General features: G+C 36.4%; 1 protein-coding gene across 7 annotated transcripts in view; it reads left to right on the top strand.

Moving 5' to 3' along the window:
- Nucleotides 1–26,458, top strand: part of RHBDD1 (rhomboid domain containing 1) — a 173,279-nt gene that overhangs the window by 107,727 nt on the left and 39,094 nt on the right. For all 7 annotated transcript variants that reach the window (XM_074298571.1, XM_074298577.1, XM_074298574.1 and 4 more), the window contains one exon: nucleotides 7,175–7,312. In XM_074298571.1, the coding sequence (XP_074154672.1) occupies nucleotides 7,175–7,312 (138 nt within the window). The remainder of the gene's footprint in view (nucleotides 1–7,174; nucleotides 7,313–26,458) is intronic.

The raw sequence follows: 26,458 nt of genomic DNA, 5'->3' as shown, positions 1-26,458 counted from the left end.
ATCTCATAAGATATCTTGGGATTTATGGGCTAGTTTTTTTTTTTTAAATCTTCCCTACTTATTTATTCTTTTATTTAAAAAAGAAAGAAAAGAAAACAATGCAAATTATTTCTTTTGCATAGTGTAGTTTCATTTATGAATTCTTGAAATACAGCACTTGGAAACCAAGCTTCACATGGAACTACTTGACCACGCCTTAAATGCAAACCACTCTGGCTCTTGTTGATTGGCCAACAATAGATCCCAACCCCAGCCTCACTTGGTGATTGTTAGGGTTTATAAGGTTCTTTCTGTTCTGGTCAGAAACCCTGAGGGTCTTCCCCTCCAGTTTGATTTGTCTTTTAAATAGGCAACTAGGAAGACAAAGATAAATGTTGGAGGGGATGTGGGAAAACTGGCACACTAATGCATTGTTGGTAGAGTTATGAAATGATTCAACAATTCTAGAAAGCAATTTGGAACTATGCCCACAGGGTTATCAACCTGTACATACTCTCTACTGGGCCTGTATCCCAAAGAAGTCATAAAAAAGGGAAAAGGACCCACATGTGCAAAAATATTTGTAGCTCTTTTTGGGTAACAAAGAATTGGAAAATAAGTAGATCCCCATTAATTGAAGAATGGCTGAACAAGTTGTGATATATGAAGGTAATGGGATATTATTGTTCTATGAAAAATGATGAAGCTGATTTTACCTGGAAAGATTTATATGAACTGATTCTGAAGGAAATAAGTAGAATCAAGAATATATCATGCACAGTAATAGCAAGATTGTGCAATGATCAATTATGAAATATTTGGTTCTTCTCAGTGGTTCAATGATCCAAAGTGATCCCTAAATAGATTTTGGACAGAAAATGTCATCTGCATCTCAAAAAAGAACTTTGGAAATTGAATGTGAATCCAGACATGCTATGTTCACTTTTTTTTCTGTTATTTTTTTTCTTTCCCATGGTTTTTTCCTTTTGCTCTGATATTTCTCTCCCAACATGATTGATAAAGCAATATATATTAAAAATAAATATTTTTTAAAAATAGGCAACTAAGCCATCTTTTGCCTCATTTATTACCTAGCCTTAAATCACTGAAATTTGTCAAACAGATCTGGGAAAAGATCTTAACTTTAAAGGCCATTACATCTGGGTTCATCTCCAGTCATCCTGATTTATATCTTGCCACTGGTTTCAGATGACCCTGGAAAGGAGACTAAAGTTAATGACTTTGCACAGCTCTGTCTCAGACACTTAGTGTGTCAGTCTGGACTATTCACTTCAGTCTGCTTCAGTTTCCTCATCTGTAAAGTGAGCCAGAGAAGAAAATGGCCAACCACTTCACTTTCTTTGACAAGAAAAGCCCAAATGGGATCATAGTCATACATGACAGATGCATCTGAACAACAATAGCAAACCTCCCAGGATTATTAAAATAAAATGAAATAATCTTTCTAAAATGCCTTGTAAATATTAAAGCACTGTATCGATGCTAATTATTACTAGTTACAGAGTTCTTTGTAGAATGATAGTTATTGAGACATAGGGACTTTCATATGCTGATCTTTCATAAACTGGTCTGGATCCAGAGAAGAGCTATAATTTTTGGAAAGCCTTGAATGCAATTACAGAAAAACTTTTGGTCTATTTCAGCTGAACTGCTTTGTATTTTTATGGAATAACTGTGTTGCAGTTGAAAGATATCTCGGAGTTTATCTAGACCTATTTCCATCTGAGAAAATTAATTTGAACCTCAGTTTTGATGCATGGGTTCATCTGCATTTCCTTTCACTTTGTTTTTGAAGTTAGTAGGTTGTGAATTCCTTGATGGAGAAAACTCTTCAAAGTAGACATTTCCTCTACAAAGTAAATCCATAGCTTAACTGTAATTTTTTATCTTGGAGAGCTCCCTGGACTTGCTCATGAGTGTACTATACTATGTGTCAGAGACAGGCCTGGAACTCAGAACTCTCTTGATCCCTGAGCCACCTTTTCCACTTATACATTCATATAGTAGGTATTTAATAAATATATGATCACAATCCATTTCTTATTTCTCATGAATTCATGTTTTTCAATGACTTTATGTTCTTGACTCTTATTATATTGAGTACAAGGATAACTCTTGATCTTATAGAATCATTATATGGTCCTTTTTATTCCTATGGATGAAAGAAAAGGGTTGTTTGTTTTGTTTTCCCCCCATCTTCTGCATTGTCCATTTTTAGAATACACAGTCTTGGAGGGCATTAATTATGTTTGTTTGTTTGTTTTCAATCTTTCCTAACAAATAGTGAATGGGAGTGGCTACAGGGGAAGCTTTGGAAACTACTGAAAGTGATGCTGCCCATGGGCCCAGAAGGAATAACAGAGCTCTAAAGTCAGAGAAGGGAGGCATGTGGTCCAGGAACACTCAGCTAATTGATAGGGATAAGACTAGAATGGGCAACTGGGAGGCTCAGTGGATGGAAACTGATGCCAGGAAGGTCTGAATTCAAACTGGCCTCAAAAACTTACTAGTTGCATGACCCTTAGAAACTCTAATTTTGCCTTAGTTTCCTCATCTGTAAAATGGCTTGGAGGAAATGGCAAGCTATCCCAGTAGCTTTGCCATAAAAATCCCAAATGGGGTCATGAAGAGTCATTCCCAACTAAAACAAATTGACAACCACAAAAAAGACTAGAACTCAGATCATTTGGCTTCAAAAATTTGGATTTAAATCCTGCCTCTAATGCTTGTTACCATGTGACTTTTGACTTTAGTTTCCCCTTCTCTAAAATGGGGAGGAGGAAGGTTAGATTAGATGACCTTTGAGGAGCCTTCTAGGTATAGTTTGATGATTCTAAAATCCGTGTTTTTATTTTTTCTTCTCAGTCTGGATTCTTATGTTCAAGTCATGGTTTCTAAAGGCTGATTAACTGTATAAATTAATGAATTTTATTATCTTGCTCCTCCTATGACTCACGGTTCCATCTGTAAATAGAGAACCTGCTTCATAACTCCTTCCTATGGAAATGCTCAGGATCCACAAACCAGACCAACAGAAGGAAAAACAAAACAAAACAAAGACAAAAAAAAACCCAGAACCCTATTGGCCTCTGTGATACATTTTTAAAGTATCTTCTCCATCCAAAGAAAAAGCAACAGATCTGCACCAGATTTTTTCCTATGGTTTGCATATAGATATTGTGTGACTATGGAAAAAAAAATCACTTCTCTGATCTTCATGGTCCTCATTTCTAATATGAGGAATTTGGATTAACTGATTGTCAAAGTCCCTTCAGCTCTAATGTTCAATGATTCCAGGAAAGGATTTTAACTTTGCGAAAAGCAATATCCTATAAAGCCGAGGATTCATGTCAGCAACCAGCCGAAGAACATTTAAGAGTAGATCTCTCGTGAATATCGATTTATTAATATGGCCCTGCCCATCTGAGAAAGGCTTTATAAGCCAATGAACTTCATGAGTGTTTGAAAATCTGTGACCAATTTTTCTAATCTTGGTATTGTTTCTTGATCTCCTTTGCCACGAAAATCTGGTATGTCTATAAACAACAGATGGAAAGTTAATGGAATAATGATAACCAGAATTTCTTTTAACACAGTGCCAAAGTATATAGCCACGGAAGAATGTTCATAATTTGGTTTTAAAATATAGTTTAAATGTATTTCTCTTAAGTGTTTGAATGTTAGAATTTTCCAGGAATGTAAATTATAGGGCTATAAAAAGAAAGCTAATTGGACCAGCAGAACCACTAGAGAATGTTCCTGGTACTCAAAGGCCCATATACTTGGTTGCACATGATCATGGAGTCTCACGGTTATTGATGACTCAGATGTTATACCTTTAATCACACAAGTCTTTGACTTACAAGCTGTAAGTCCCTCCACCATCCTGTAACCCTCCTCCTCCCTCCTTTGTCTGACAAGTACCAAAATTAGATTTTGTAGTATTCAGATGTTCAGACTTGTAGACTATATTTCAGTGAGGAATTGGCTAGGATGTTTGAATGAGAAATAACATGAGGAAAAAGGCATTTTTTAAATCAAGTAAATGTTCCCTCAAATCATTGTAAATGTATGTGACAGATAGATTATAAAGATATAGGACCGAGTAATCGGAGGCATTCAGGCATTTTAGATTTTAATTTAGCTGAATGTTAAACAACAACAAAAATGCCTGCCCCCCCCCAAAAAAAGCCCCCTGCCCAAATCTCACAAACATTCCCAAAACCACAGCAAGAAGGAACGTTTGGAAGAAAATGACTTTTCACCTGTACAAAATTGCTCATAAGTGAGACAAGGTAGTTGTCTAATGTGCTTTTTCTATTTATAATAATAATAATAATAGCAATATCATTTATTTGTTTCAACCATGTCTAACTCTTCATGACCTCATTTGGGGTTTACTTGGTAAAGATAGTGGAGTGATTTTCTATTTCTTTCTCTAGCTCTTTTTACAGATGAGGAAACTGAGGCAAACAGAGTTAAGTGCCTTGCCCAAGGTCACTAGTATGTGTCTGAAGCTGGATTTTAACTCGGGCCATTGGCTGCACCTAAATGATAACTATAGCCAATATTAATATAACCTTTTAATGTTTACACAGTAATCCGAACAAATTGCCTCAATTTAATCCTCACAATAACTGTTTATACAGATTTGGAAACTAATATTCAGAGAGTTTCATTGATTTCCCCATGATCACACAGGTAGGAAGGGCCCTCCCTTTCTATGACACCACAGTGGCCAGACCCGTTAGGGAATGAGTAGGCTTCCTTCAGTTCATTCATATTCCTGCTCTTTTTTTTTCAAGGCTAACTTAGTTATTGCTCTTCTGTTCTGAGTTGAATGTTAATTGTGTTTCCAACACTGACCCCTGTGGAAGGGTCTGTAATTTTAGAGTGAAATGTAAAATTTGATATTGGTTCTTTTGAAAAAAGATTTAACATTTCATTTAAGAGCCATTTATTAAATGTCCATTATGTCTAAGTCTTTAGGCAATATGAATGCAAATAGGACATGGGTTCAGAGCTTACTACTAAGTGCAATAAGAGGTATACAGATAAACAGCAGATATTTATAGGTAAAGGTAGATATAGAAGTGCAGAAGAGGTTCACAATGGCCATTGATTATCCCATTCATTTATCTTTGCCTGTAACTCATGCTTCCCAGTGGTGTTTGCCATTACAGTAGGAGAATTCTATGCTTCCCTGGTGATTCCTAAGCCTGAAGATCAATTTGTGGAGGATTGTGGTTTTTAAAAATTATGTCCAGATCCTTCTACTTCCCCAGATTGTGATGACTTACAAAGCAGAGACCACTTTATCTGCCCCACACCCCTACCCACCTTTCTTAAACTGTAGGAGCTGTAAGACTTTGTATTTGATGAAGAAAAAGAAATTAAGGTGTTTAGGATGGAGTAAAGCCTCCCTTATTTGGATAAGTGGAAGCAGTTTACCTAAATTAGGATTTCTCAGATGTAGTGTTGGAAAGAATCTCAAAGGCCATTTAGTTCAGCCCCCTTATTTTTCATGGGGAAAAAAATAACCCTGAGGTCTTGGAAATTAAATAATGTCACCCAGGTAACAAGAGTTTTAAGTGGGATTTAAACTGGTCTTCTGACTCTGAGAAGCTTCTTTTAGTGTTTGTTTTAGTCAACAAAACAAAGTAAAATGACATTGTAGAATCGTCTTAGAGAAAGACAGGTTTATTACTTATATTTTAATTAAGCTGCTGGATTATTGCCTGAAAGGGGCTTTTAAGGAAGGCAGTATGTGACATAGTGAACGGAGTGATGATCTTGGAGTGAGGAAGATCTGGCACTTACCAGCTTAGCTTTCTAATGGGTCATTTGCCTTAATCCCAATTTCCTCATCTGTAAAATGGGGATATTTCTGATTTTTGATGGAAGATAACAAAAATGCCTCTTTGACATGGTGAGGAAAAAATGATACTTTGTAGTAGTTTACAAAGCTCAATATAAATGTTAACTGATATTTGTCATTATTCATTTGCATTAGGATGACTTTTGCAGAACTAACCTGCCAATGTTCTTGACATAGTTCATGTGAATAAATGAACACTTCTTAAATGCTAAATGTATTAAGCAATTATTTAACAGAATAGAGAGTATGAGTAACTGTTCTTTCCTCCATTCCAATCAGACGGCTCTGCTTACTGTTCCCTGTGGATATCATATGTCTCCCTCTGTACAGACTCTCTCTCATGCTTGGAATACTCTCTCTGCTTATCTATACTTCTTAAAAACCATTGTGTGGTGGAATAAAATAGGCATTCTTCTAGGGGGAAAAAGACATTTTCAAACTGGTCTTTATCCTAACAGGTAAATTTATTATTGGGACCAATGTATATTTTAAAGTGGAATTGAATAGCTAAGTTGTCTCTTCCTTGCTTTGTCCTCCTTGTAAAAATATTGAATCAATTATACTTTTAAGGAAATTGACAGTTGTAAATATTATTCTGTTCTGTGTTTTTTCATCATCTCTTGTTCATCACAGAGAGCCTATGAGTCAAGTAACATATCTGTTTTTTCTTCCATAGAATCATGGGGTCATAAAGGCTCATTAATTATCATTTAGTCCACTTTTCTGCCTCCATGCAGCCTTGCATTAAAATCCTTCCAAAGTTTTCCGAGTTTTGTTTTCACCAAGTCATCCCAGTGTGATCCACCAATGTGTTTCTCTCCCATTCTTCCAGATCTAATTTAAATCAGTTTCATCCGTTCAGACTTCAATAAATAGGGAATGAAACATGATTGGTAGATATCCCTCATTCAGTTATATCTTCCTAAGTTTTAAGACTGTTAGGACATTTAAAAATCAGGAAATAGCCCTACTGGCAAGGTTGAGTAGTATGTCATACATATGATCAGCAATATCTAATATTTCTATTCTTATATTTTGTTCTTTCCATTTTTAAGACTAATGTAACTGGGTCCAAACTCCACCTCTGACTCTTAAAAATTTTTATGATTATGGGCAGTTCAATTAAAAAAAACAAAAAAAAAACCTTTAGTTTCCCTTTCTATAAAATGGGTATAATCATAAGCATAGTACTTACTTGACAAGGTCGTTGTGATTTTCAGATAAGATAATCAGTGTAAAGCTCTATATATTCTGCATCAGTACATTTTTTTGATTTGTTTATTTGGATTTCCAAAGGCTATAGTGGATATCAAGAGAACCTATTCGACAGGCAGCCTTACCAAGAAATCCCAAGGAACTACGACATCTATACAGCAGGATTTACCGAAGAGGAGCAGTTAGAAAGAGCGCTCAGAAACAGCCTCCGTGATCGAGGTAAGAATCTCGTGCCTGGCTCATTTTCAAGTATGGATCACATGGTGAGGTAATGTCTGCACAAGAATTGTTTTGCAGAGAAACAAAACTAAAATAGTTTGTAAAAAGCATATGTAGGTGAAGAAATGTGTGCAGAATGTGATTACAGAGAATGTGGTGTGATGCCATATTGCCACCAACCTAATCTAATAAAGTGCTAGACCATGTATGTACGTTTTGTTAACATTGTTCCTTTTATAGACAGGCTCAACTCAACTGCTTTGACGGCAATAAAGTCAGAAAACTTCTAAAAAACTCTTCTTAAGGGCATGCAATGGGTTCATAATAAAGCACACTGCAGAAATGGCTTGCATATCATCCTGCTACCTCTCTTCTTGATTAGCCTTATTAGGTCTTCATTGCTGATTTTTTCCTTATTGCTTTTAATATCACAGGACTTTCTGACATAACCCTTGAGAACCCAAAGTTACTTTACTTCTCTAAAGAAGCATCAGAATAGAATGCTAGTGAAGACTGCTTAGATAAATAGTCAGGTACTTTGGTAAGTGGGGTGCATCCAGTGAACTGATGTGGCCACCTAAGGAGTTCTCTGAAGACTTTGGTATTTAAAGAAATGTGTAGAAACGATGGAGAGGACACATAACCATAGGTGAAATAATTCCTGAAAGGCAGGGACTGTTTCCTTTTTGACTTTGTATCCCTATTTCCTGGCACACACTAGAAATTTTAATAATTTCTTGTTGGTTGATTGATTCAAATCTCAGATAGATTTACTTAGCTGTGTAAAGATAGTTGTCACATCCATAAAATTACTTTTTTCTCTTGGCTAAATATTCTCATTTTTTTAATGCTCTTCTTACATTTTTGCTTTTCCCAAATCCTCTTTCTACTCTGGTTATATTTCTCTAACTTATCCTTAGTCATCAGTCATTATAAACTAGTCATCATAAACTAGTCTTACTTCCTTTTTTGACATCTACATTGGTAGATGATATTATACTGATAGAAATGAAATGTGAGTCAGTAAATTTAAAAAACATGTTTAACAGTGGGTTTCAGATTTGAAGCAAAGGAGATTTGAATTCAGAACCTATCTCTGATAGTAACTACTTATGTGGGCAAGCCATCCATCCATTCATCCATCTCTCCATTCATTTTATATGTGTGTGTGTAGATATGTGTGTATATATATTCATTCATTATATATGTATATATATATATATACACACATATATATAATATACAATATCCATATCACATACATATGCGTGTATGTATATACATAGGTATATACATGTTTGTGTGTATTCTGTGAATGTGTGCTTATAAATAATCTGGCTTTTACTCTTACTCTTACTCTTACTCTATGCGAGGGATATTAGACAACAAGAAAGGAGTCTCTGGACTGAAGCTTACTGCTTCTCTTGGGAGAAATAATATGATTACTGATATTTAAATGCAAAATAATAATCACTAGCATTCATGTGGTGTTTTAAAATTTACGTGGCTCTGTCCATTTATTATGTCATTTTATAAGGATTTTTATTAAGGTCTCATTTATGAAATAAATGCAAATTAATTCCAAGGATTGAGTGGCGTTGACACTAACAACTGCAGAGATGATCAAAGGCCTTTAAAGATGTGGAGATGAGAAAAGGGTGCATTTCAGGCAGGGGGGACAGACAGCCTGGGTAAATGAGTAGGAACAGGAGATAGGATCTGTATAGAGGCAACAAGTAGACTAATTTGGCTAGTCTATAAAATACATGAAGAGGAGTAATATTCAACAATCTGGCTGGAGACGTATTAGGAGATGCTGTAAGTGATAAATGATTTAATCACTGAAATAATTTTATTCTCTGACTTCTTGCACAGGGGTGTGATGTGACCAATTATGTGTTAATATTTCTTTTGGTTTGATTTGTTATGAATTTGTGATTTTATCAGAGGAGCTAAATTCCCTTAAATAGATCAGCATTTTCCCTGCAAGTTGAATCTTAGAGAGAGTTGCTTGTGACCCTGTGAGTCTAGCCCAGATTGTCACAGCCAAGATATGTCAGAATAAAACCTTAAATCCATGTCTTCCAGACTTGGAGATTGACTCACTATCTGCTATGTCAGGCTGCCTTATACTTTAGGAAGATCATTTATTCTTTCTGAAACCAAGATTTTTTTTCATCTATAAAACAGAGAAAATGGTAATATCCCCCTCCTCTAGTTCTTATGAGTCAACATCAAATACTATATGAACCATGCTTTGTAAACTGAAAGTGCTTAAAGATGTCAACCGATGTCCTCATCTTCATCTTCCTCATTATTGTTATTAGGACAGTCCTTTTTTGTAAGAAAATTGATATTCCCAGATTTCATTTTAAAATTTTTTATTTTTTAAATAATAGGTTTTTATTATCAAAATATATGCAAAGATAGTTTTCAGCATTCATCCTTGTAAAACCTTATGTGCCAAATTTTCCTCTCTTCCTTCCTCCCATTTCCTTCCCTAGATATTAAGTGATTCAATATATATTAAACAAGTGCAACTCTTCTATACATAGTTCCACAATTATCATGCTACACACACAAAAAAAAAAATCAGATCAAAAAGAAAAAATGAGAAAAAAAAGCAAAGAAACAACAACAAAAAAGATGAAAATACTATGTGGTGATCCACTCAGTTTCCACAGTCCTCTCTCTGAGTGTAGATGGCTCTCTCCATCATAAGTCTATTGGAATTGCCTTGAATCATCTCATTATTGAAAAGAGCCAAGTCCATCACAATTGATAATCACATAATCTTGTTATTGCCATGTACAATGATCTCGTGGTTCTGCTCACTTCCAGCAGCATCAGTTCATGTGTCTCTCCAGGTCTCTCTGAAATCATCCTGCTGGCCATTTCTTACAGAACAACAATATTCTAATATATTAATATACCATAACTTATTCAGCTATTCTCCAGCTGATGGGCATCCCTTCAGTTTTCAGCTCCTTATCTCTACAAAAAGGGCTGCCAAAACATTTTTGCACATGTGGGTCCTTTCCCGTTTTTATGATCTTTTTGGAATATAGGCCCTGTATCCCTAGATTTCAAGTGGATTAAGCAGTTAATTCTCTTTTAAAATGATCTTGTCTCTTCCTGTTGGCAGTCTCAGCTTTTATAACATGTGTCCAAAAGGCAGCTGATGCCCCCATCACCAAGAGAATGGGCTTGAATCAGTGCCAGCTTTTTTTTTTTTTTAGTCCAAAGGCAGACACCAGCTTATAACCCAAGCTCCTGGTTTTTCCTTGTCCCCTGTGATGAATAATGCACGCCTTTTTTTGTGGGTACAAGGGTAGCCTGCCACCCAGGTCCAGTGGGAAACAAGGCCATTTTCTAACCCTGCCTGCCAGCCCAACATGCACGGTGTATTTAAGGCCGGAAATCCTTTTTGACACATGGAGTAACTAGTGATTCTCATCAACCCTTTTCAAAATGCTCAGTGGGCACAGAATCATATTTACAAAGAGAGCTCTTGAAATCCAGCATTTATACACCCCTCCCCAAATCATTTTAATCTCTGATAGAAGTAGGACCTAGTTTGTCCAAATACAATTCTTTCCTTCTCTCCTTTCCTTTCTTCTTTTTCTCTCCCTTCTCCCCCAATAGCAACTGCCAAAGCACTTTTAGAAATTGAACCTAATCTTTGATACTTTTATTTTCTAGTGTGTTTTAAAATATTTGAAGTTTTTTTTAACAGAACTCTAAGACACATGAATTCTTTTAGTTAAAAATTTCCCAAGAATTATCAGAGATTCTCAAAATTTAACTCACATTGAAGATAAATTGAATATGACCTGTTATCTTGTACTTAGTTTGTAAAGGGAATTGGCATCTATAGTTAAATTAAGAATATTTTGCATACTTTGAAGTGGAGGATTATGTTTATATTGCTTAAAATTACTGTGGCATAATGGCAGCATCTGTGACATGAGTTAGGAAATCTATTTGTTAGCTGATCATGGATTAGTTGCCTGGTTAATTTAATTGTGATCACATGGTCAGGAAGTTCTTTTCTTCATAATGAGGAGTTGGTTTAAATAGTCCTTGAGATCCCTTCTTAGAGCAGGATTGTGTAAGTATGGTCCATCAGATAGGTAGGAAGTAAGTGAGTATAACTAGGAGGTGAGGAGAAGAGTGTTGGGGATTGTTGGCAGGACTCTTAGGAATCTTGGAAGTCCCATTTCCTCCTTACAGGTTGGTCTGGATTTTTGTGGCGCAGAGATCATTTTCTGCAAGTCCAGTACCCATCACATCACTTATATAACCCGGAATTTCAATAGTTTGTGTGCTGCCAGTAGACTCAAATCTTATTCAATTATAAACTTGTATGGAGTTTAGTTGGCTCACATTAAGCACTAGCAGTTTCTGCCAAATCCAATGTCCTTGTCTAGCCTGACTTGGTTAGAAATTGTATAGTTCAAGCCCAAAACGTTCAGCTAATTCTGTGGGACCACTTAATTTTTTTCTTCAGTCATTTAATCATTCATTTCCCCCCCCCCAGGAAAACCTTCTATTCAATTGAAAAAACACCACCTGCCAGATAGATTAGCTAAGGGCAGTATCAAAAGCAAACCAAGTCATACATCCTGATGGCTATTTTTTTGAATTGTTACTCTAATAAACCATTGATATATATTACAAAATAGCTTCTCCCCTCTGTCTGCTTGGAAACATATGACTTAGGATTTGTTAAATAGATTTTATATATATATATATATATATATATAATATATATAGATGTATAGATGTTGCATTGTATTCACGTATCTTTATATATAGATGTGCCTATGTATTAGAGGAGCCTAGAATTAGAACTGGAAGCGATTTTAGAGATTATTTAATCCCATATTACAGATGAATAAACTGCTGTACAGGAAGAAGGAAGAGGAAATGGTTAAACCATATCACACTGCCTGGAAGTTGCCAGTCCAGGTCTTCTGCCTCCAAATCTATGCTTTACTCTGCTGTCTTACTTATGTATGTCAATGTGTGCATTATATGCGTCAAAACATGCAAAAAAAGTATACTTTGTGCATATCATGTATGACTTATGTAAGCTGTTGGATTAGTACATGACAGAGAGACAGGGGTGGGTAATGGGAAGGCTTGATCTTGCCTTAAGGAGAAAGGCCGTCTCCTAATCAGAGAGTGTGAAAAAGGAGTAGAGAGTGAGGGATGATTTGTCAAGGGTTTTGAGATGCAGACAAAGGGGAAGAAAAGATAACTTAAACAAAATGGTCTCAGTTGCCTAAACAACATTCTAAAACTATAGATTGAAGAACCATTTCAGATTAACATTGGTAAGGGGAATCACTTTCACCAATGAAATTACAGATCCAGACCCCTCTCCTGCCATTTTTTTTTCAGTCAGTGAACTACAGATTAATAGAGACTCTTATTAATTTTAAGTCCCCATATATGAGATTATTGCCTAAATCCGGATCGCAATTGAAGGGAAAATCCTAAATCTAAAAATAAAAAACAAAATAACACTTTAGTAAATATCTAATGAGTTAATAATAATATATTTTAATAAATGTTAACAAATAGCATGGTAATATATAATAAATGTTTAATAAACAAATGTTTATTGAATTAATTATAATTCATATGTACATATGAAGTTTTTAGGACATAACTTTAGCTCTGGAAGGGCCTTTGAAATTATATATCCCAAGCTGGGATATATGGGATATGTATAAAATAAAGATACTAAGGCCCGGATGGATGGCTTACCCAATATCACAGAGTTCAAGTTGGAGACCACATAGAGACTTTCAATAACAAATACATCAGATGAGTTAACAATTTGATTCAGGAAAGAATTACGGTCGCCTGAATCTAAGTGTCTGCTATCTTCCATGTATCTACCAAACTATGGAATCTATTGCATTGAATAAGTATTAATTATTAGATTATAGAATTGTGAGATCATAAGATTATATTTCTTATATATTACCATGTTATTTGTTAACATTTGTTAAAAGATGTATTATTATTAACTAAATAAGTTTAGAAATCATTTAGCTCTACTCCCTCATTTTGTCCAACTTTTAATTTTTATTAAGTTTTATCAATGCCTTTTGCCCCTCCTCCCCTTTTTCTTATCACTCACTTTTTCCCGTCTTATTGTGGTTTCTTTGGAGGCTGGATCTCAAAGTACCTCAGCCTCCCACACTAAGCAATTCATGGTTCACCAGCCTATATGTCCGCCACAAACAGTTGCACAGTTGTCGACAGTGCAGTGTCCTGTCCTGCTAACCTGTCCCACTCTCTCTGTTTCTTAGTTCTCTGGCACCAACTGTTTGGAGTCTGTTTTCACTGGCACTCACAGTAAAGCCGCTTCTCTCAGTTCTGTCAGTTAAGAGCTTGGGCCGTTTAGAGCTTAGCAGAGTTGATGCTTTCAGGTTGTAGCTCCTGTAGCAAGTTTTTACTCCTGGAGTGTGATTTACTCTTGAAGGCCTAGCTGGCTGTTGACACCCAAGCAAATATTTTCATCCTAGAACTAAGACCTCCATGGCACAAGAAAGGGAGAGGAAGGAAATGGGGTAGGAGTGGGAGAGATGTTTGATGAAAGCTTGTGCTGTGTCCTTGAGTCTGCTAGTTCACTTTCAATGCTGGTGGTAACAGGAGGTAAGGGAGAGGCCCTGAGTGAACTCAGTATTACCATTTATTAAGGTTAAGGTTACATTTATTAAGTAATTTTGCAAAAAAAAAAAAAATGTCCCATGATACTTCTATAAAAGTACTTCTCTGTTGAGGAGAGTTATGGCATACAGTTTGGGAACTTACAACTGATAATAGAGTAGCATTTGAATCCAAATAAATAGACTCCAAATCCTGTTCTCTTTTTTCTGTACTACACAGGATGCTACTTCTTCCAAGTATGAAGAACTTGTCAAACTTAAGATTTGTCACTGATGTAAATTCCCTTCCAGGATTCACTCTAAACATTGACCAAACACAATAAACTGGGTCCAAATTTGAAAAAGAGAAGAGTAGTCTGGATTGTTTTCAGGAAGTTGCAAAGCACTTTTTACTGATTCCAAAAGGTTCTCGTCCCAGCCAAGTCCCATTTTTCTCTACCAACATTTTACCCATACTCCTACATGATAATGAGACTCCAGACTAAAGCCCCTGAAGGGCTATGGAAAGATACCTGACCCGTGTGAGTAGACTTCAAGACCAAGACTAAAAGGTGTTATCGGGGAATTGTATGACAGAAAGAAAGAATGAGGTGACCATGTAATAAGAGGGAGGTATTCTTGGATGGCCAGAGTGATCGCCTCTTCCCTTTCTGTGTTGAGAGAAAGCAAGAAAGGCCTCCAGCATATTGGGTCCTCTTCATCCCTGATTTTGGCAGACATCTTGGGGAATATAAACTCAATCCACACAGGATGAGGAAGCACAAATTAGTTACAGTCTCTCTTATTGAGGAAGAAACTTTAAATTATGAGATCACAGACTGATTGGAGAATTTTAATATGTGTAAGACACTAGACTAGATGTTAGGAGTTTATATTTTACATGATTTTAGTCCCCAAAAACTTACATCTAACTGAGAGCCCCTCTATGATATATGTGAATAATTAGTAGAATTATAAAAAATAGTTTATAGTTTTAGAAAAATTAAATAGTACTAGAAAAATTCAGGATGGTAACAACTGACAGTTTTTCTGGAGCCTTGAAGAAAGATGTGCTTTCAAAGAAGTGGTAGGGAAGCTGTACTTCCTGACATGGAGACAGCTTGTGTTCCTTCATGGAGTGGGAGATGAAGTATCAATTTGAGGAAAGAGCTGTAGGTCAGTGTAGAATTCATGAAGGAGAGTGACGTGAAATAAGGTTGAAAAGGTAAGTAGAAGAACTCTTTGGAAGGCCTTAAATTCCTGGCTAAGAATTTTTTTTTTCCTTTGCTGAGGCAGTTGGGGTTAAGTGACTTGCCCAGGGTCACACAGCCAGGAAGTGTTAAGTGTCTGAGGCCAGATTTGAACTCGGGGAGGGGGTGGTCCTGATTTCAGGACTGCTGCTCTATCCACTGTGCCCCCTAGCTGCCCCCTAGGAAATTTCTTAAACACACCGGACATCTACATAACGACACACAAAGGCACACATATACATTCTACAGGATTTGATAAGATTAACTTTAAAAGAAGAAAGCAAAAAAGTACTGCTCAAGCACTTTGTTTCAAAGAAATAATGCCCTTTTCCTAAAGGGAACATAGATTGTCCTGATTTGGGGGAGAGAAACCAGATAATTTTCATTCAAACTAAACAATTGTGAAGCTTTGAATTCTATGTGCCAATGTTCTGAACAAAATATTTAAAAGTCAGTGGATACCAAAGTTTGTTTTATGAACATAGTTGAAATTTTAAATGCTACGAAGCTTTCTTTTTAAATCTGAAAAGGAGACTTGTCAAAACTGTACTAACACAGGGCTTCTTAAACTTTTTCCACTCACAACCTCTTTTCTCCCAAGAGATTTTTGTGAGCCTGGGTAGGTAAACAAAATAAATATACAAACCAAACATTTATTTATAATAAATCATTCAGCCATGGGACCCTTCATGGGGTTGACAAGCACAGTTTAAGAAGTGCAAACGTGCAACATCTTTAATAGCCATTGTACAAAGTCCCCATTTCCTTCTTAGTTTTGTGCTGCTTGTAATCTTCCCACTCTTGAATTCTTAGGAGAGAGAGCAAGGCACATCAGTGTACTAGAGGGAGGCCTCCTTCCATCCACTGCCATTTTGGCAGGTTACCATGTAACCAAGAGCAATTTCCATAAAAAGACTACTCTAAGAAAACCTAGCAGACCCAGCTAATGATATTTAATCAGGGCTGTGGTTCATATTATTAGCTGGGGGTTGGGGCGGTGAAAACGGGAGAGACGAGAGGGTGATACAGAGAGCTACCCAAATCTCACTGTATTTTGGATAAATTTATGGTAGGCAGCATATTTTTTTGTTTTTTAGCTATGTAAATATAATGTGGTGAGCCCCAAAGAAACAGCAGTAGGCAGCTGCACTGCACTGTCTCCTCAGACCCTGACACAAGACACAGGATACATTTACAGTGCTAATGAGCAATTAGAATGTTCTTCCCTGTCAATTAGCTTGAAGAATAATGAGACTGAATGAGCACTGTCCTTTTTAAAGGATGTGTATTTCCTAAAAGCATGCCATTCTCTGCTGTTTACAATTATATGGCTGGCAAAACAGCTACTTAACATGGGTAAAAATTCAGTTGTGCCACTTGAAACAGATGGATGAGAGATGTACAGACAGGTACCACTTGAAAGTTGGAACTGCCTGAATTTCTTTCCTTCTTTCCCCTTCTAGTTGTCATGACATCTAAGCTACTGCCTTCCCTGTAACTGTCTTTACAATTGGCTGACGGGAGGTGTCTGCAGTTCACATCTTCTCTCTCTCTCTCTTTGTATTTCCAGCACTTAGTACGGTGCCTGGCACGTAGTACCCATCCCATAAATGTTGGATTGATTGATTGGTGAACAAATGCACACTATATGTTTTGGCCTGCGGGGTATTAATCCCAGAGTTGAATCTCTTTTTATCATATACTACACTAGTGTTCTACTTGCTTACCTGAACAGTCTGGGTTATTAATGCTAAATCAAAAACTGTGGAAATTGATGGACAAATGCCATCCAGAGAGTCAGAGGATCTTTTTTTAAAAAATCCAGATGGCAGCCTGTGAAGGCAGGAATTTGGATGCTTAGACCAGTAATCATGGTAAAATTAGGCTCAGAATATATTGAGTTAACATTAACAAGTACTCTTTTTTAGAGCTTAATTACATTTGTAGTATTTGCCTTTACCTTGATAGAGTGTCATGGACCCTACACTTAATTCACAAATGTTAAACTGAATTTAAATAGTTTACTGTAGTCTGAAAGTGATGAAGCCCCTGAAAGGAATCGGAGGGTCCTCCCGATTTGGGAGGTTTATGAAATGGGTCTCCTGAAATGCTAGGAATGGCTATGTGATGTTTGTATTTTATAACATTTAGAAAGGAATATTCCATGCTTTCTCCAAAATTATTATTGCTGTTTTATCTTTAGTTTTTGAAGATTAGCCTTCTGTCTCTTTCTCCCAAAGATGTCACATATCATCCCATTTTAAAGTCTTATTCCCACTCGAGTTTTCTTGTTGATTGACTAAACCAGGATATAGAAGGGAAGCAAATAATAATCTGCTCTGCATTATTAGCCTTTTCAGGAATCTGAAACATTTTAATATTCCCCCTCTTCTTTATATCCATTATACAGATTTTTTAAAAATCACTTTTGTTCCTCTATAATTCATTTTGGGTTTTTATTGGTATTCTCCAGGTAGTCTTTACATTCTAATCTGTATTGGCCTTTTAGTCCAGAACTGGTTAACTTTCAAAAGATTTCAAAACAAAACAACTTATCTTATGATATATATAAGTTGCTTTAGTTGGTTTTCTTACCATTTGCTGCCAATTTCTATTTTTAGTTCACTCCTCCATTTCCCAGAACAAGAACCCTGATTCTTGGATAGAAATCATATTCCAGTCAGCACGACCACTTTCCTGATGTCAGGCCTACGTTGGCCTCCTGACATCTTCCGCTCTTGTCCTGGATCTTCCCTCCCGAGCCCCCAAAGACCAAACGCACATGACGGTCCTCCAGATACATAAAGACATTATCATGTCTCCATCAAGTCTTCTCTTCAAGTTCAAAAAAGTGCTGTCGGTCAGTTTCAGAGCCAAGACTTGTAGTTGGGACTCTAGATTTTCACCCCATTGCATGTGTGTCTGAGCTCATTTTCAGGACTGTGGTTCATATTTTCATCTTACTTGGGAGGATGAGGGGTGAAAATGAGGGAGATGGGAGGGTGAAACCATATCTAAACCCAACCGTATTTTGGATAAATTTATGGTAGCTTGTAATTTAGCTGTGTGAAAATGGTAGGAATTGATTTCCAGAAAATAATCATTTTCCTAATATAGGTGAGGGGGCATGGGATGGGGAATGTGTATTACTTAGATTCAATGAACATTTCTGCCCATTGATGGTAGTATTCTAATGACCATCATACTTTTTACCCTTATAGAATGTGATCCATCAGTTCTTCCTCTCCATTAGCCTTGAAATTATAAGTGATCCCACAGTATGAGTAGATTTGGAAGAAAATATAAATTTAAATAAGTTTTAACATATTAAAACATTTTCACCAAGAACTCCCCCTTCTATGTAAGAAAATTTGAGCCTACCAGATATCTTTAAGGCACCCAACTGCCATCATCAGCCGATGCTGAAATTATAGTACTTCAGTCAATATTTCCCTGCTTTTAGTCTCTGTTCTTTGCCACCCTATCCTTCATACTGCCAATAGACATCTTGCACAGGTCAGACTATGTCATGATGACTCTTACTTAAGTTTTCCTTCTAAATCTACATTACGAAATATAAAGTCCACCTGGCATTCAAAGCCTTCTACAATCTGACCCCGGCCTATCTCTTCAGTTTTATTTCATGCTCTTCATTCCTTTTCACAAATACCATGGTCAAGCCCACTTATAACCCGATCTCACGCTGTCCTTTCTCAGACAACATTTCCTCCTTTGATTTCTCTCCCTATTTGTCTCCTCAATCTCCAGGCAGAAGTGAATCCTATCTTGAATCTTGCAGATCTTTGTAGTATTTATCCTGCATTTTGATGATTCTAACATTTATTAAGTTTGTTTTTGGTATGTCTCATTCACCTTACTAGTTTGTTTGCACTTGGAGGAGGGTAAGGATAAGCATGGTTGTTTTGTTTTCTTATTTGTATTACTGAGACTTGATGCACAGTTTTGTGACTGAGTCAACATGGTGTAATAGTTAGAAGATTAGACTTGACAGTAAAGAAAACATTCAAATCCTGCCTTAGACACTTCCTATCTGTATGATCTTGGACAAGGCAATCTCTCTGAGTCTCATTTTTTCACAGTAATAATAGTATCTACCTTGCAGACTGGCTGTGAAGATGAAATGATGTAATAAACCTTTATAAAGAACTTGGTAAACCACAAAATATTACATAAATATCATCTATTGTTAATAGTCTTATTATCATGGAGCAATACTAATAAATATCCAAATTGAATCAGTCAAGATCACACTAACCCATCCATAATCCAGACTTAAGATACTCTTGTGGAATCAAGTTGTTGATATTGTAACAGGAGCCCTGAACCTGGAGTCTCTTCCCAACTCAGCCTCCAATTGGCAATGGGACCTCGGGCAATTCAATTTATTGGGTTTGTGCTCTGTGTGAGGCACTGCTCATTCCTCCACTTGTTTATTTATTCATGCATTCATTTTGTGTGTTCATTTATTCATTTATTTATTTATATAAGGGAGGGCCATGCAGTGTATTCTTTGTAAGTTCTGTTTTCTGTTATTGAAGCACTGTAAAAAATTATATACAGAGAGAATAATCCTCCCATACTCACACAATAAGACTTGAGAGATAGCTTTCTTGGAGAAATAGTATGCTAAATTCTTACGTGGGAGAAAGAGATGAGTTGGGAGTAAAAAATCATTCAGTATTACTATTGGCAATAAGTACTATTGAAAACCTGACAGGGCTGGCTTTCTGCCTCAAGATCAAGATGCTACTTCTTATTGAAATTAGTTTTTGTTTTAAGCAGATTTCTTTTGCATAAGTTTTATTTCTGGAGTGACTGTATTCTTAAAATGTCCCTGCCTTATTGTTATTAAATCCCTGCCCATTAGTTATTAAATGTCATTTAAACAAACAAACAAAAAAAATTAGTTGATTGAGTTCAACATTTTCCTTCCAGTTGTTTGATCATCCTAATCTGTTCTTCTTTCTTTGTAAATGTAAGTGTTTGTGAGAGTGGACACTGAGGTTAGTATTAATGGCCATTGCTGATTGAAAGAGAGTTGATTGTTGTTTGTCCTTCCTTCTGGTAGAGGTCTTGACTTCAGGAAAGTGATGCCATGATTTGCAAGTGAATTGGACTTAAGTGAGAGGCTTTGCAGAGTCACCAACCTCTCTTCTTCAGAGCTATTAGGGTTCAGGAGCAAGATATAGGTCAGGATGATTTGAAGATAGCTCCCGGGTATTTTTATTGAATGCCCTATTGGTGATTAAACCAAATTTAGTCTTAATACAAAATTAAGCTATTAAAGCAGTGAGAACCCTTTGCCTCTGGTCTTCCAGGTACCACATGTACATCTCTTCATAGGTACCTTCTCTGGCCATCTACTCTATTTACCCTTCAGTCCCAATATATATATTAAACACTTATGGATGGTATAGAAGAAAAACAAAAGATAGGCTTCATGAGGAATTCACAAGTTGGTTATTAAAGGACCTTTGGTTCAGCTGGTCAGGATCAAAGAGCACAAGTGTCCTCAGATGTCCAGGGCCCACAGGAAACTCTGGTTCATGATCACATCCTGAATAATCAGGTGCTTTTGTCTCCAGACAATATTGTCTTCTGGATAGCTAGGGGCCCCACTCAGATTAAGGGGCAAGTACCAAGGATCAGGTCAGCACCATAAGGTCCCCTAAGTGTTTGGACATCCTGAGAATATTCCTGTGCTCCACAATAAGCTGTTTGACCCTTGGCCATGGCATAGGCTTCCAGTTCTCAACTTGAATTAAGAAATCACCGTTCATTTTGAATATTCACTAATAAAGATCTAGGGCTCAAGCAACAACATAACTACTAAGAACCTGATACCTTTTCCTTTGATTAATTTTATCATCAGCCAGTTTTTTTCAGTTCTTTATTTACTTTGTAAGAAAAAGGCTATCATTATCATTTAAATTATTTTGCTTATTTTGTCTTTCAAAAACTTAAGGGTTTCATAATGCTACTTGCTACTTATTTTTAAAGACGATACAATTATTTTTATTGATACCTTCATTTTATCACTTATAAGTACATGGTACACAACCTGATACTTTTTTGTTTAACTAATTTTATCATCAGCCATTTTTTTCCAGTTCCTTATCTATTGCATAAGAAAAAGGCTATCATCATCATTTAAATTATTTTGGTTATTTTTTTCCTCCTTCAAAAACTTGAGAGTTTCAGAATGCTACTTGCTACTTATTTTCAAAAATATACAATTGTTTATTATAATTACAATAAAATATACAATTATTTTCGTATATTTACTATATTTCATAGCTTCATTTTTTATCACTTTTATAAGCACAAGGTAGACCAAAAATCTTACTGCTATTAAACTATTAAAGCTTAAAAGTTCCTTAAGGCTTGTAGTATTCCCAGTACATCTTTCTCCCTTCTCTACCTAGTGAGCCATCACTTGTGACAAAGAATGAAAAAGAAAAGAGGTGGTAGTGTGGGAGTGGTAGTAGTGGTGATAGGGATCATTTCAACAAAGCTAACCCACAGTTCCACTGAGAATGGCAGGATAAGCATTGCTTTACACCCATAATCCCACTTCTGCAAAAATGACAGAGACATTATCTCTTCAGTTCTTCAGAGGTGTTCACTGTAGTTACTTTGTCCCTTTTATTTATTTATTTTGCTGATATTTCCTTTTCTATGGTTGCAATCATTCTTTCACTGTTAAAGTTAAAATGATGGTCAGATTGATATCCCAGAAAGCATAAATTAGATAATTCCCAAAGATTATAATTTATTTGGTGCTTCCATAAATTAGCTTGAAAAAGCAGTAGGTTAATACAAAGCAGATCTGAGCTGAGAAGGATCTCAGAGGTTATCAGGAATCTCATCTACAATGCTCTCCCCAGGTGAACATTTAGGCTTTCTCTGAAGACTTCCATTGTCTGGGAATTCACTCCTTCCAGGGGCAGCACAGTCCACTTGTAGACCATTCTCATTGTTGAGCGGGTCTGCCTCCCAGCAGGATCTCTCAGTAGGACTCCTCAGTGCCAGTTCTGATCAGTGGGGCCAAGCAAACCGTGGCTAATACCTCTTGCACATGACAATCCTTCAATCATTTGAAGACAAGCAATCATGTACCCCCTAAGTCTTCAGCTGAAATAACCACACTAAAGTTGACTCCTTTCTGTATTCAGGAAAATGAAATGTTAGGAGTGAAAGGGACTCTAGAGTTCATTTATTGTATTCTCTCATACAAAACAGAAATCTTTGTGACATCTCTTTTAACAAATGCTTCTCTGACCTCTGCTGGAAAGAGTTTAGGCATAGGAATCATGTGTGTATGTGTGTACACACATGTATATATGTATACATGCATATCTGTGCAGATAGCTTAGAGTAAATAAATAGATGAGACCCAGATTAGTTATTAGTTATATAGATTAGATATAAGGAATAGTTATAGATGATAGATAAATAGATGAAAGAAAGGTATAGATAATAAATAGATAAATAGATGAGAGAGAGGTGGGTAGGTAAGTGAGCAATAAATAGAAAAGAAATAGACATAAATAGAGTTGATAAGAGATAAATGAGGTAGATAAGGGATTAATATAGTTATAGATGAGATAGTAGATAAGATAATAGAAAGTGGGTAGATTGGCGAGAGATAAATGAGTTATAGATGGGTAGGTAAGTAAGCAATAAATAGATGAGAGAAAAACATAGATATAGTTGATAAGAGATAAATGAGGTAGATGAGAGATTAATGTAGTTATAGATAAGAGTTACTAGATAGATAATCGAAAGATGGGTAGATATATGAGAGGTAGAGATGAATTAGATATAGGTGGTAGCAGATAAATAGATAATAGATGAAAAATAAATGGATAAGAGAAAAGCATAAGTAATAAATGGATAGTAGATAAATGGATGAGAGAAAGATGGGTAGGAAAATGAGAGGTAAATAGATGAACAGTAGACATAGATATAAATGATAATAAAAATGTGGGTAGGTAGATGAGAGACATAGATTAGTTATAAGTGACTGGAAATAAATAGATGTCAGGCAGACAAGATAGATACATAGACAGATAGATGGATAGATAGATGATGGATGGAAAGAGTAAAATAGAGAGAGAGGAATGGCCCCATAATTTTATTACAGAGTAACCTCCAAGTGAGGAATATTCTTCTACCTGAGTAAAAGTCAAAACCTCTGCAACTTTCAGTGTTGCATTGGCTGGTTAAATCAATTGCTTAGAAACCCGCAGTCACTGTCAGAGGCAGTCTTCCTGGTTTAAATCTCCTATAGTCTCTATTCACTCTGCAACATTCCTCCTGCCCTACCCTAGTTTATGTGCAATGTATTTATGAAACTGCAGCTTTCTTTTTCTAGACTTTGCCATTCTTGGACCAAACACAAGCCCATTTCATCTTCCTTGTGGCATTTCGGATGCAGGCAGACAACAAATCCTGTGTGCTCCCTCCCTACTCTACAGATCTCTTATATTCATCTTAAACATGCCTAATTCCTTCAGCAGATCCTTGTGTAAGCAGGTCTTCACTTCTCAGTAAGTGACCTCTGTACATGATCGAGTTTGACATTGTCCTTCAGAAAATGTGTTCAGAACTGAATGTAATACTCCAGATGTGATGTATGTCTTCAGTCAATAAATATTTACTAAGTGCCTATCATGTTCCAGGCACTGTGATTAGCACTAGGAATAAATACATCAAAAAAAAAAATACTGTAATACTGCCTTCAGATTCTTACAATCTAATGGAGAAAGACAGCACACTAAAAGAATCTGAAAAGGGAGGAGAAGAGAAGGGACCTGGTGAGGTGGGGAATTAAGAAGGCCAAAGGGATGCAGCCAAATGGGGACTAAAGAGAAGGCTGTTTGGAGCATCCTCCTTAGGTGAAGGTTTGGAGAGTCTCCATTCCTGATCCATTCAGAGGGATTTCTAGGGGTAGAGGGTGTGAATCACTTCAACCATGTTTTGCCCACAAGAATATCACAAGTCCCTCTGACGAAATCCGGAAAACTTTGTCTGAAGTATCCTGCTATTCTACTGACCCTGCTAAGAAATAAGGCTAAGTAGGATACAATGTGCTATTGATAGACTCATACTATCTCTCTGGTCCCTGCTTATTTCCAAGTAATCATAAATGTTCTTGAAATATTGCTGGGAATCAAAATCAAACTTATTTGAATATAATTAAATTAAGAAGATGGGGGGAAGAGAAGCGATTCACAAATTCCAAGAGTCAAGAAGGAAGGGCAATGGAGAGTCACCTCAACCTGCAATCGTGAAAGAAAAAAAGGAAGGGTTGACAAAGATCTAAAGATGATTTTGAGGTTGGGGGCAGTAGGGTTGGGAGGAAGAGTGGAGAAATGAAAAAGCACATGACAAATGACCATGAGATTGTGAAAACAAAAGGTGAGATTGATGATTGAGCAAAAAAGGGTTATTGTAATAGAGTTGGAGGCTTAAGAAGATTTATAATAGGGAGCCAATAGGAAAATGAACAAAATGTCTGTCATGTAGCAAAGAGGGCCTAGGTGAGTGATAGAGAACATACATTTGTTAAGGCCTCCAGTATCATGGTTTTGTGCCTTCTTCATTAGTGTTCAGTTGGAAAAAAGGGGCGGGGGGGGCAGTGGACTCTAGCCTTCTGGTTCCATAGCCAGTAATTTTTTTCTCCCATTAACCTACATTGAATGAGAAGGTCATCATGGAAGGACAGCACCTCACCACCCATTCATCATTATAACAAGAAATATTATTTCAATCTATTCATACTTGATGGACAGATTCATACTGTTAGAGCTTCTCTCCATTAACACGAATAATTGACAGCTGCTGATATTGCAGGACCAAGTCACTACAGAATTTCTTTTTTGAACAAAGTGTTAGAGTAATTGGATGAATATAAATGATATGTTAAGTACTTGTCCTTGAACTATTTTCATAATTCTAGTGAGTATATTCTTTCCTGAAGCTTCCTTTTCTCTTCTAGATTCAGATGCGTTTTCTGATGGTCTGATTTCAAAAGAATTTCGTTTATTTTGAAAGTCTTATTTTCAAAATTAGGAACAAAAAGTAAGGCACCTTCTCTAGGAATACAAATTCCTAAATGCATGTAACAAAAGTTTATGAAGGAGCCTAGATTAGTATTTTTCATTTGATTTTCAAATACCCTAAAATGTTCTCTGATTATTAGATATTTTTATCCTGCACCTAGCCATATTTCATCAAATGGACCCCCATGCTAAGAAACACTGGGCCATTTCCTTTGTTTTTACAAGTTACTTTAAGATTATTCAGTAGAGTTGTCTTTTACTATGGACATGTGTTTACTCTTAAATGAAATCAAGGAGAGAAGAAAAAAGCAATTTTAGATTTTATTATATAAATATCTGAAAATTGAAGGTGTTTGACTGCCATTTAAGAGAAATAAAACCAGTTTGGCTGAGCCATAGACCAAAGGAGTAGGGAAGTTAAGGCTGGGTTGTGAAGGATGTTAAAGATGGTGAGGGACTAGAGAGATAAATATAGAGAAGGCAATAGGATGGGCAGTTTAAAATAATAATAATAATAATAATAATAATAATAATAATAATAATAATAATACAGTGAAGCTTCTACAGAGCCCAGTGGAGAGGCATAATAGAGTTGGATAAGATTAAGATCAGAATGCAAAGACTGATGTTGCTGACTATGGGAGCCAGGGAGACCACTATGATGGAAGCAGTCTATGGCCCAAATAAGAAACCCTGCGAATGGAGTCATGGGACAGTATATGTTTTATGCCCTAATTCTCTTCATGTGATAGATGAGAACACCAAAGCCCAGAGAGGTCACTCAACTGATGAGTGACAGAAGTGGGATTTGAACATGGGTTCCTCTCAGGCTGAGATCCAACACTTTCCCTACTTCCTCACATTGCCATTGCATTCATATCATATTGAATGTTCTGCCTTCATTAGGAAACATCATTAAAACAACTTCAAAGAAAATAGCTCCCAACCTTTTTTTTTTTTGGTAATGACATTTCTGGCTAGTTGAACCAGTCAGCAAACAGGAACATCTGGCCATTGAGGCAGATCAAAATAGGAATTACACTGGCCTATGTCAGACATCTTTCTAATTTTTCAGTGAAGGGGGAAAGAGGGGTCCTACAAACCCAAGCTTATTTTGCCCATCAGTTCCTCAATTTTAAACCC

Source organism: Sminthopsis crassicaudata, chromosome 3 (assembly GCF_048593235.1).
Source record: "Sminthopsis crassicaudata isolate SCR6 chromosome 3, ASM4859323v1, whole genome shotgun sequence".
Taxonomy (NCBI): Eukaryota; Metazoa; Chordata; class Mammalia; order Dasyuromorphia; family Dasyuridae; genus Sminthopsis; species Sminthopsis crassicaudata.
Note: the sequence above shows the minus strand (reverse complement) of the source record. Positions and strands in the feature narration are given on the sequence as shown.